Raw genomic sequence first — 12,746 nt, forward strand, 5'->3', positions numbered from 1 at the left:
TCACCAGAAAACTGTATTCTTTAAATAAAATCCCAGTGCATATTGTAAAACACAGACAAAACTGAAATTCAATATATGAGTTTAACAGCAGATTAGACAAAACACAAGACGGGATTAGTGAAACTGAAGATAAATCAATAGAAAGTATCTAAATGAAACCTGGGGGAGGGGGCAAACTAGAAAATACATAAAAGGCATGTAGGGTAGAGGAGAAAGTTATAATTTATGTTAACTGAAGCCCAAAAGAGAAGACAGATAGGAGCAAAAGCAATTATTTGAAGAAATAATGGTCAACATTTTCAAACACTGTTCAAAAAATATCAACCAATAGATTGAAGAAACTACAAACTCCAAGCAGGAAGAATACAAAGAAAACTACTGGAAACCTAGACAGAAAATCTATAAAACAGCCTATAGTGAAAGATAAATCCTTTAAAGAAGTACAATTAAGGCTGACAACTGACTTTCAATCGAAATGATGAAAACTGAGAAACAATGGAATGCCATCTTTAAAGTGCTACAAGGAAGTAACTGGCAACGCAGTATTTATACCAAGTTCTTTCTATATATACTTCATCTATAATTCAAAACTGAAGGTAAAAAGAAAATGTTTCCAGTCGAACAAAAACTGAGGACATTCATTATCAGTAGGCCAGTACTAAAACAAGAGAAAATAATAAAAGAATATATAACTAATAAAGTTAATAAAAGGGAAATAAAACACTTTATTAATCTAAAAGACAGTACAAAAAGAGTAAAAGAAATATAAAAACAAAAAGATAGTAAGATAGTAGAAATAAATCCATGTATAGTAGTAATTATATTATACATAGACAAAAGGTAAAAGGGATTTTCAGATTAGATTTTTAAAAGTTCATTTTTATCTGGTAATACAGTAGACCTACATACACCATAAACTAAATTATGATCTCTTAGCTGAAGCACAAGCAGACAACAGAATAAAAGAAAGAAAAAATAATGTATACTAAATCACTGCACATCTACAGAGCATCAAAAGTAAATGATACACTCGAACAAAGACGAAAAAGTAAAAAACGAATTCTAGCTACAACTTGTGGACCATCTATAAAGCCAAACTGTGCACAGAGATAGAGAGGATTATCTCTAATCCTTTTACCATTCTGCAAATATCATTGCCAGTTTACACTTAACATACTGAGGCACTGAAAAGTTTTGACCTTCTTTTCTAAAGGCCACACAGCTGTAGTGGAAAAGTCAGTATGCTAACCCTTTCTCAATGTTTCCAGCAGTTACTCTCTTTTAACTACAAGGCTGCCTCACTGATAATCACCTAATATTTTAAAAGTATTTACCTAATGTTCAGTGATTTGTGGAAGCACAAATTAAGAACAAAGTTACCATCTTTCTAAAATCTGACAAAATGACAACTCCATGTTTAATAGTTAATCCATTCTGATACTAAAAAAACTTAACTTTTAAAGCACATATATTTAAACTTTTCTATAATATTTTCCTTCTGATTTATGCAGTAGGGTTATTTTAGGAAGGACAAAATCTTCTAAGTGTATCCACAAAAGGAGCAACTTGGTTGAAAACTAAAAGAAGCCATATTCATATAAAACAGTGTTTCATACTGTTTGAAAGCTATTGTTTTCATGAATTCTGATATTCTGATGGTGCCAGTAAAAGTGGGTTGTTTTTTCTCTAGTTCCAGAGAAGACTATTTATTAAAAAAAAAAATTAAATCCTCAAAAAAGCAACCCAAGGTTTACTTGAAAATAACAGGCCTTACGTTGAGAGAGACATCACAAGGCACGATACCAGCATTAAATTACTTTGGAATTTAAACATTTTTTGAGTGTTTGAATATCACCCAATTTTTATATATGAATTCTACATTTCATTTCAGAAATGTCCCTGTTTTAAATTTTTTAGATACTTCTAGAGAGCAAGTACTTTATCTTCTTTGGATCTCCAGACTAGATACATCAGTGCTCAATGAGTGATTAATTTAACCTGCAAGTATTTCATATTTTCCAATTGCTTTGCAGTCATAAGTTGTGTATCTAAATAGTAATATCTTCCTAAGAGAATCAAGAGAACTTAATAATGAACTTACAAATGAAATACTAAAATAAAATCTCAGAAGATGCTGGAAAACAAATTTCTCTAGCATAATAATTAATTAAAAAAATGACTATACCCAAATAGAGCCAACTTACATCACATATAAGGAGGACTATATGTAATAATCTATATATTACATGATCACCAACATAATTATTTAAATTAGATTTAAAACGTTCAACAGGCATTAAGATTAGTGTCAAATATTTTAACTCAGGGCAGGCCACAGTGGCACAGCGGCAAGAACGCTTGCCTGCCATGCCAGAGGACCCGGGTTCAATTTCCAGTGCCTGCCCATGTATTAAATAAAAAAATAAAAAAATAAAAATATTTTAACTCAATCTAAAGGCATTTTATAATTCAGCTAAAAATACTGTCTTTTTCTTAGGTTGGAGTCAATATATAAAAAGATTTACCCAGCTGTTACACAGTTATACAAATTATAACAAATTCCTGATCACAAGGTCAGTAAGTAATCTTTAAAGAATTTTCTGGAGATATTGAGTTCATTTACTTTTAAATTGTGAGTCAGCAGGGAGGCAAAAGGATGATAAACTAATACTGCAATTAAAAATCCAACTCCAACCAACGAGCAAAGTATTGATCATTCTTGAAAAAAAGACTTTCTAGTATGACTTCTAGTTATTATCACTCTACCATAAAACTAACAGCTACTCTAGAAACTTGAAATTCCCTCTCATCTACAAGAAAAAAAATTCATAGGGTAATTAAAAAGATATCTGATCGATTTCTCCAATTTAATGTCCTCCTCCAACTTGTATGTTTGCAATCACTGGTTTATCTTAAATTTAGTCCCTTATTACTTCCTGCTCTTTTCTTCACTTCTAGGAAAACCTGAAGAAAGGAAACTCATAATAGGTATTTAAGCAATTTTATGGAATAGGCAAATATATCATTAGCCTGAGAAGAATAAATTATTAATAACTTTAAAAAGCACACTGGCTTAACTTTAGAGCCTATGATCAATAAAATAAATGCTTTCAGGAACAATTTCTTTTAAGAAATACATGAACCAGACCTAAAAGGTTTTAGTTATTAATTTTCTACTGACTTACATAGTATATTCAGATGCGTGTGTCTCATCTCTAAATCATCTTACACTCATCTGTTTTGGACAATAATATGGAGCACTTTGCATATTCTCTGTCTGTCCCTTTTCAAAAGCAATAATCCTGATCAAAACTGATCTCAAATAAAACACTTAAACACTTTAAGTAAAGTTTATTTAAAAACCTCACATATCTAATGTATCTGGTTTGAGACTTTCATTTTATTTAAGGGAGAAAGTCATCATCAATAAATTTTTAATATACTGTAGAGGAAGACAGTAGCAGACCCAGAAACACGTGACACTCTGGGTGGTGAAGGAAATGCCAAAGTCACACAAAGTAAATTAATAATTTAAAATAATTTATTTTCAGCTTCCCCATAAAATATTATTTCTCTCAATTCTGTTCTAAACAGTGAAATCCAGACAATTAACACTTTTGTAATATACTCTAAAGGGTCGAAATGCTACTAAGAGCACAGCCTAGGAACTGACAACACCAGAAGTAAAAATGTTCCACACAAAGCATTTTTGTTTCAACTGGCAAAGAAAGGATAAAAAGGAACAAAGTGACTTTAGGTACTAATAGACAGAAAGCTGGCTTTTAGTCATTTATTTTGGCTGCATAAGTCAGAGAAGGTTTAAAATCCAAAGTCTCTAGTCTCTGGTCACTTTTAAAGTAATCTCATAAAAATGTCCCCACTCCCTACACCAGCATCATTACAGAGAGCATATTGGTAACATGATGGAAGTAAGTAGGCAAAGGTCAGATGCCTAAAAAAAAAAAAATTTTAAATAAGTCTTGTAAGTCAGGCTTAGATAACAAGGAAAAAAGGAATAATTCTGCTTTCGTGGAAGAAGCAAACAGGTCTTCATTTCTCTTCAACCAACATCTTCAGGGCACTAACTACTCCCTATTTCTTGACAACCAACCTCTCTTATTCCAATATATCCAAAGATTCTTTCCTACTTTTCCCTCCTCCTATCCTTCTTCTTCCCTTCATTCTATTTCTAACCAAATTACTTTTCTGTTGTCTAACACCTTTTTTCTCCAAATTCCCTAATCTTTCATCTTTTCCTCCTTTTTTCCCCCCCCATTTGCTTACAAATATAGGTTTCAAATTCCACTGAAGGGGTAGTGATACAAATTGCAGTTAATTAAAGAGATGTCAGGTTGAAACAGAAAAAAAAAATCAATTCAGTGAGGCCCTCTAAGTTTCCTAATGCTTCATTTACATAATATATGACTGCATCCTAGTAATGCTGTTCCTCATTCATGAGAGTTGAAATAGAAAGGTTCAATATTCATAAATGACTTTAGTCAAATAAAAATTAAGTGATGAACTACTGATATTTGAAACCACCCAAGACTATCATCTAAATCAACAATTCCCAACGTTTATTTCTTAAAGCAATAGTCTTGACAATATGCTCCACAAAAAAATAATACGATTCATGGTCAAGTCAAAGAGCACATTAGCCAATCAAAGAGTAATAAATGCTAAAATGAAGAAAGTTGCCTAATTTTATTACCCAGCTTTTCCCATGCTTATTAAAATGAGCCTTTTTCCCCCCAACACCCATTAATAACCCACAAAACAAACATTTAGGAAATATCAATCTAACCATCACTTAAAATAAACCACGAAAGCATTATAGTTAATCTAGTAGCCAAAATAGTTTTAAGTTGCTGCCTTTAGAAAAAAAAAAAGCATCACACAGAAAATAATTACCAAGTTGCTTGGTGAAACTGATTCATTTTAAGTATCACATTTAAGTATTCACTAGGCTCATTTAAAAATTAAGTTTATAATCACCATTTGTGATTTTTTGGGTATGGTGGACAGGGAGTAGAGAGAACAAAAAGCAAAACTGTCCTTAAAGTCAAGGGTATCAAATGGAACAGAACATTTTATAAAGATCAAGATCTAAGATTTTCATTTTTCCTTCATTAATTTTCATATTTGAAATCTTTTTTCAAGTGGGAGAAAAGAATGAGTTTTTTGACTTACAAATCCAATAAATACAGACAGATGGACTATTCTGGAGGTACGGTATAGAAAATAAAATTTTTTAACGAAAATTCGTCAATTTTACCCTTAAGGTAAACTACGAGTTATTTACTTCATAGGTTTTAAAGAACATATTTTAAAGTGCACACATTTTACCTGAAAGCTCCGTAAAGTGGTCTGTACCAACAGACAAATGAACAAGGAGTAAAAAGCAAGAACCACAGGATACTCAATCCAAAATCAACCCCTCTTGTAGGATCAACACAAAACCAAGCCAAGCATCCGAAGATATTTAGAAACAGTGTAACAGCATGGACTGTAGAATCAAAAAACAAAATAGAAAAGAAATGTTTACATTCAATTTATGAGTTCATTCAACAAAAATTATAAATGAAAAAAATACTTCTTAATAGCAAATGTCTATTCCCACGTTTCCGGAGAGAAAGGCTCTTATCTTACTCACTGATTTGAAAACAGAGTATATACAGAAAAAGTAATTCTAATACACACACTGTTTAGCAAAAATTATGGTGGTTCTCTCCTAATGGGAAATTATGCAACTAAACCAGAGATGCACTTTCTAAGGGCTTCTTCTAGGACAAGGAAATATGTGAAGTGCTCCTTGATCTTGAGGCCCAGGAAGAAAAGCAGTGCCTTTCAGGGAAAGAACAAGACTTGGGATGAAAAAAAGTCCTACATTAAAAATTATATATTTATAGACTGGGGCTGCAGAATCCTCAGAGGGGACAAAAGAGAAGAGAAAACCAGAAAAGTGCCCTGTGAAATCTCATTTTAACATTTTTTTCAGCAATAAAATTAATAATGACCACTGGACTAAAACAGTAGTAATTTCCAGCAACTCCAGAGTCAATCTATGATGATTGCTAATTCATACTCCATAGAATGGCCTATGGTTTTAGAGTCTCCGAAAATTATTTTTCTTTATTAGAGGGTTAAACTTTTTGCTTCTGTGGCAGACCTTAGTTTTGATTAACATAAATAGAACTTGAAAAACTCTTTATATGCTGCTAAAAATCTGATTAACATCTACTACACCACGATTCTGAGAAAACGCATTTACCCATTATAATTTTTTAAAGCTTTTTTTAATATGAATTCACAGGCTAAATTTATTACATAAAATAAATCTTTCAAAGCTAAAATAGTGTTGAATGTAAATTATCAATACAAAAATGTATACCAACAAACTATTAGTGAATTAAAAATAAATTTAAAACCTACTAAACAATTTTTAAAATCTCAGACATATATATACTAAACTTTTTCTTAATTTCTATTTTAAATTATGAATCAAACAGAAGTAATTAGTAATGAACAAGGATAAAAATACAAATTCTAGGATACCTCCAGTTCTCATCTAATTACAATATAAGCATACAAACTCTAGAGCAGCAAAAAAACCACCAGAAGAAGAGTGGAAACACATGAGTTACAAATAATGAGCCAATCTCTTAACCTCTGTGAGTTTCAATTTTTCAGTTATAAAAATTCAGCCTTAAAACTCCATTCTACTCTATCACATTAAACAGACACCTATTAATTACTCTATTTTCATTAGGATGTTTAAGTCTCATGAAAGCTAGCTTACTAGTAAATTTACGCAAAATCCTCTGGATCAAAATAAAGGTAGTTCTGTTAAGGGCTCAAAAACAAACTCAAAAGACTATGAAAGAGCAAACTATTATTCTGTAGCATTAAAACAGCATCCAGCTACCTAACGAAATTTTGTATGTCCACTTAAATCCCAATCTTCAGAAAAGCAATTTTTAAAGGCTTATCTCCCAATCCACTTAAGGAGAGAGAAAGAGAGGGAGAAGATGAACAAAAGAGTATGTGTGTGTTTCAAAATTCACAAAGTTCTCCAAAGTATAGATAAAAATATAAATTTAATTCTGTGTAGTCTATTAAAAAGTTTTCTAAATATTTTCACAGTAACCACCAATCATAAACAATAAATCATTTATCTATACTACAATGAAGAGTAAGGTGTCTAGGCCTAATTACTGAACAATCTCTCCATTTATGCAGAGATTTAAAAACATTGAAAGTCATGTAATAGGAATTATATGATTCTATGTTGATGATTTCAATCCAATTTAAGTGAGCAATGAATCTATGCTGGTGGATTCCAAGTATAAGTAGAACACTAAAGATCGTCAAGCTATTTTGTTTACACGATCTGCATGGTGAACAACTTCATACAAAATTTCTATTTGCTTTATTAAGTATTGAAATCTGGTATTAATGAACCTAAATTTTCAATTACCACTACAATATGCTCGATTACAGTATGCTTCTGTATTACAATATAAACACCTTCCATAAACAGCTTTATAACAGTATGTTAACTTCTTCACTAAATGGTCTTTAATATAAAAACAATGTTGTTTATCTTTCTTTTTAATATGAGTATAAGCAGGTTCTTAAGATTCATTTCACAGTGAGATCTCTAATTGCTCAGCTCATTAAATTAGGATTAATTACTTGTTTCAGGTTAAGGTACATTTGAGAGCATAGCTTCATCATATTTCGGTGTAAAATGTAAATTAATTTTTCACTTTGTACTTTTAGGTGGTATCACATGGAATTTTAGACCTTGAGCTCTGGAGTCAAGTGATTCAGCGCAGACCCGATTTGTGTAAACTTGGACAAGTTCATCTTAAGCTTAAGTTTCCCTATCTATAAAACCAAATAATATAATACTTGCTTCAAAATGTGGTTAGGATTTAATAAGATAATGTATATAAAGTGATTAACACTGTGTCGGGCACAAAGCAAATTCTCAATAAATGGTAGATCTCATTCTAATTACTATTACAATGTGACAGCATTAGTCAACTAAAATTCAACAACTGAAATAATTTGTGAAAATAAATTTAACACAATCTATATTTTATCAAATTTAGAGATATTACTGAGCTGGTACTAGATCTAGGTAATGTGCTTTCAAATCAGAAGCTGAACTGGAATCTTGAGCCCTCTTTAAATATAGTTCAGATGTGGCAACTGAACATGGGTAGAAACAACCACAGTCAATTACACTGAAAATATATACTACTACTGACAGTGGAGATTCATTAAAAGATATTATTATATTGACAACAAAATCTCAAAAAGAAACTAAATATAAGAGTTATAAATCTACTATCCACGAGGAACTGCTTCTCATATTCCAAAACAACTTCACATAAGTAAGGAAAGCACCTAAAAGATTTTGATAAAAATTATCTCAGATATTTAGGAAGAAAAAAAAGCATCCTAATCATAAAGTAAACAAACACAAAATTCTCCATCAAGAATGTACTCTACGAGTGGGCCACGGTGGCTCAGCAGGTAAGAGTGCTTGCCTGACATGCCTGAGGACCCGGGTTCGATTCCCGGTGCCTGCCCATGTTAAAAAAAAAAAAAATGTACCCTACAAATTATCCATTAACTCAACAATTGTGCAGGTAAGAAACCACAACAGCTACTTCCCCTACAGACATTTAATAATAATATTAAATGGGATTGGGACTACTGTAGGTGGGAATTCTGTATATAAACAGCAAAACTGTTAACAGTTCGACATTTTATTTTACCATTCCAAGAGTCATTAGTATACTCAAAACCTAAAGCATTTAAAATGTCTTAATGTTCTATTCAATAAAACTCCCTATATTAATTAGGTACTTCCAAAAATTATTCACCACTATTTTAAAGTGAAAAGTAAATTGGGCTCAAGCTCTAAAAAAAAAAAAAGATTTATAATTTATAATATTACACTATGTTATACCCCTTTTAAAAATATTCATAATGCCTACATTTAACAAAAATTTTAAACGGTTTTCCTGCTGCATAATAGTATACATAATTTTTTCAAAGCATATAATGCCTACATAACATTTTGTAAGGAAAAAGGGTCATTATGAAATTCTACCCATGTGAGAGAGAAGTCCTTTGTTCCTCAAAAGAATGTCAGTTCTCAATATGTATATTTTCCTCACCTAGGACTTGTATTGCCAAATACAGAACATTTTATTTTCTCTATACACACAGTAGAATTTTGAAGTACCTAAGTATGATATGTTTCACTTTGATTATTAAGGTCCATCAAAAGGAAATGAAAAATGATCTATTACACTATAACTTTAATATATGAGTTTTACGAGTTTTTAAAAATGGTTGATTTTGACAACAAAATATGAAGTCTAAATAAATATATAAATTTTTCTATACTCACACATCCACAAGTAGTACATAATCTTTACTGTTTTTTGGAATTCTACAGGAATGTCTACAGAAAAATCCTGATAGAAACAAGGTCCCACAGGAAAATTGTCAGGAAGAGGAGGCCAATTATTTTTTCTGCCTGTAAGATTAAAAAAAAGTTATTTCACATTAGACAAATATGTGCTATTCTTATTTTTGGTTTATAATAAAGAAAAACTCTATCTCCTCTTTTAATAAGTATTATGAAATATAACACTATAACTCTATAACCCTACAACTCTGAAAGCCAAGCTTTATATTTTTCAAAACTTGCCCGGAATATCACTTTAAAAACATTAGATGGTAAAATAATTTTCCAGTGTCAGATCATATGTTCATAACGAACCACCAATTCACAAAAGAAAAAAAAAAGGGTGTGGGAGCACAAGGACACACCCAGTGGCTCTACGTGAGAAAATATTTATTTCAAAACCCATGAGTCTGACTCACTGAAGGCCATCCAGTCGTTAAATCCCAAATTTCTTCCTCAGCATCTCTAATTTTAAACTATAATTCTGCTTTTTTCCTAACCCATGTGGAAAGGGAAGACCAGCTTTTAAATCTTTCAAGCTTTCTACTGTGAACTCCATGAAGAAACTTAAGATTTAAACTACCAAAGTATCATATTTAGGAATAGCAAAGTCTGGAAAAAGATAACTTCCAAAAGACACATTTAAGAAAATCATAAAACTGTTAGAAAACATGAAACAGTCAAAAAAAGAAGCTAAAGAATTAGACTGACTCTTCATCACTACCTTTACTAAAATATAGATCATAGAAGTATGGTATTAGTCAATGCTAAGGACACAGGACAGATTTTAGTTTACAGCTAAACACTGAACCCAGTTAAACTTTGAGTTTCTCTTATATATGCTGTTGCTGATGTTGCAAGCAAGAAAATAACCCAGGATAAATGTATCTCCATGAGGCCCTAGACTTCCAGATTCTAAGAAAAAGAGAAACAATTTTGTATATTACTGTTGTTCCAGGCTTTTCATTCCACCACTATCCCAGAACCTAACAATGACTTATCTAGCTCTCTTATCTCTTTTTACCCAGATACTGCCAGCTTCCCTTAAGATATTCCCTTGAAATAACCTTTGGGCAACAGCCTCAATAGATTTCATAGGAAATTCAGCACCTTTTTTTTTTTTTTTTTTTTTTTTGGCACCATCTAAATACCCCAAGCTTTCTAGACTTAACATAAACATATTTTCCAACATCGTTTGATGAGATATACTTTTTGGAGACAAGGGACAGATAATTTAAAATTGGTCTTATAAACTCAAATGGAGTGCATGCTTCCATGAACTCAGAAAGCTAAATGGACCCCAGGGCAGAATTCAAGCCTCTTGGCCTTAGACTAAACTAGAATGATCATATTCACATTCACTTTCTGTGTACTAAGGCTATCACTCTTCTAGACTATCAAAAAACATGCAAGTCCGCCATGATCAGAGAGCTACAAAGTATCAAGCAGGTAATCTATTATATCTGACCTCTTTTCTAGAATAAAACAGGGCAGGATTTTATCCATAAACCAAATGACCCAGTGCTGTTCAAAGCATATTTTAAAGTATTAAGAGTGATGTTTATTTCACACTTCTTTGCATACTACCATGTTGACTGAGATTTTGCATTTCTCGTTCTCGACGGTCTAATTCTGCTGCTTTTCTTTCTAGTTCTTCCTGCCGCTTAAGAAGTTCAGCTTGGGCCAAGGCATGCTCCTAAACAAAAAAATGTTGGTAGGATGTCAGAAGTTTAAAATACTAAAATATTTATATATCTTTCTTCTCCCTCTACTATGCTAGAAACCTAATTCAAATGCTTTTCAAAAATAGAGGAATTCACTGAAGACCACAGTTTCAGAATACTATGGGGATATCTGGCCCACTTAAATCTTCTGAGTATGAAAACATTCAGTGGGAATTTTGAGTTCATTAGGAGAGGAAATACTCTCTCAGTAAGAGGAGAGTCATAAGGTAACTGGGAAATGGAATAAGTGATTTTCGTGTAACCAACAGTGAAGAATAGAGGCAAAGAGAACAGTTGAGAAAAATGAACAACTAGAGAAAAGAGAAACTGAATTGGATTCTGTCAGTTCAGTTAAAGGGTACATAAGGCTCCCATTACAAGAATATTATTATATGGTATCTTATATAAGATAATGAGGTCAAAGAAGGATATGGTTAAGAAATATCAGTTTATCTCTTCTTTTACCATTCTGTAATACCATGCAATATACATCTCTGTTTTTCTCATACTTTTTCCACCTTCTACCTCTTACCACTCACTATCTCTTACTTAACCATTACTGCTTTCTCCAAATGATATCTATTATTTTATCTTGCTACTGTAATGGTACTGTGCATTAAAAAGTGAAACCAAAAGCAGTAAAATTTTGACCATACAAACTGTACACATTGATGATATACATATACAACAATTGCTAATAATAGAATAAAGAAAATGTTATGAACAATAAAGAGGTTTAAGTACTATAAAGTTGACACGCTGGCTAGCTCAGACTCAACAGTGAGTTAAAAATTAAACAATAAGGAATGCAATAGTTTAAAGAATGATTTTCTCTGAAAGCATGTGCTATTGACATTGTAATTTCCTAAATAAATTTACACAGTTAACATTAACTAACCTTTGCAATCTGTGTGTAAGCTGGAGGTTCCTCTGTTGGTTTCATTATTGCTGGTTGTGTATTGGGTACATTAGACATTTTCACATTGCCTGGAGGAGGCTAAGAAGATCAAGAAAAGGACAAATTAAATAACAAACTCCAACTTTAATTTTTTTCAACGGGTATAAAAGCAATTGAAAGAAAAATCTTTCAAAGCACTTATCTTCCTCCTCTGCCCTCTTTAAGAGTTAGGAATGTGGTAAAGAGCTGCCTAAGCTCTCTATCTCCATTTTCTCAAACCCATTCATTTTTCAATTGATCATCTGGCTGCCACCTTTAACACTATACCCTACACCACACTCTCCTAAAAGATACCACTTGTAAAAAAATATCTTAAGTATTGCTTTGCAATAAAATATAGATAGCCCCAGAGTGAAGAATTGTACCAAGATTAACTAAGGGCCCATACCCTGGGAAGTGGACAGGAGATCTTCTGCAGAATTCCACTAACGCCCCTTGTAAAGAATGAAAGGAGGTAAAATCAGGCATTAGACAGATGGAAAATAAACTGCACAAAGTCCATTTCACCAGTAAGGATGAGCAGCATTTGAGAGGCACTTCAAGACTGAAAATTAGATGGATATCCAAAAGGCCA

The 12,746-nt window shown here is 32.0% G+C and overlaps 1 protein-coding gene across 10 annotated transcripts in view; it reads right to left on the reverse strand.

Moving 5' to 3' along the window:
• Window positions 1–12,746, reverse strand: part of SCAMP1 (secretory carrier membrane protein 1) — a 161,585-nt gene that overhangs the window by 41,070 nt on the left and 107,769 nt on the right. For all 10 annotated transcript variants that reach the window (XM_077139352.1, XM_077139356.1, XM_077139354.1 and 7 more), the window contains 4 exons: window positions 12,113–12,211; window positions 11,078–11,186; window positions 9,431–9,559; window positions 5,347–5,506 (listed from right to left, as the gene is read on the reverse strand). In XM_077139352.1, coding sequence (XP_076995467.1) covers window positions 5,347–5,506; window positions 9,431–9,559; window positions 11,078–11,186; window positions 12,113–12,211 — 497 coding nt within the window. The remainder of the gene's footprint in view (window positions 1–5,346; window positions 5,507–9,430; window positions 9,560–11,077; window positions 11,187–12,112; window positions 12,212–12,746) is intronic.

Source organism: Tamandua tetradactyla, chromosome 21, assembly GCF_023851605.1.
Source record: "Tamandua tetradactyla isolate mTamTet1 chromosome 21, mTamTet1.pri, whole genome shotgun sequence".
Lineage (NCBI taxonomy): Eukaryota > Metazoa > Chordata > Mammalia > Pilosa > Myrmecophagidae > Tamandua > Tamandua tetradactyla.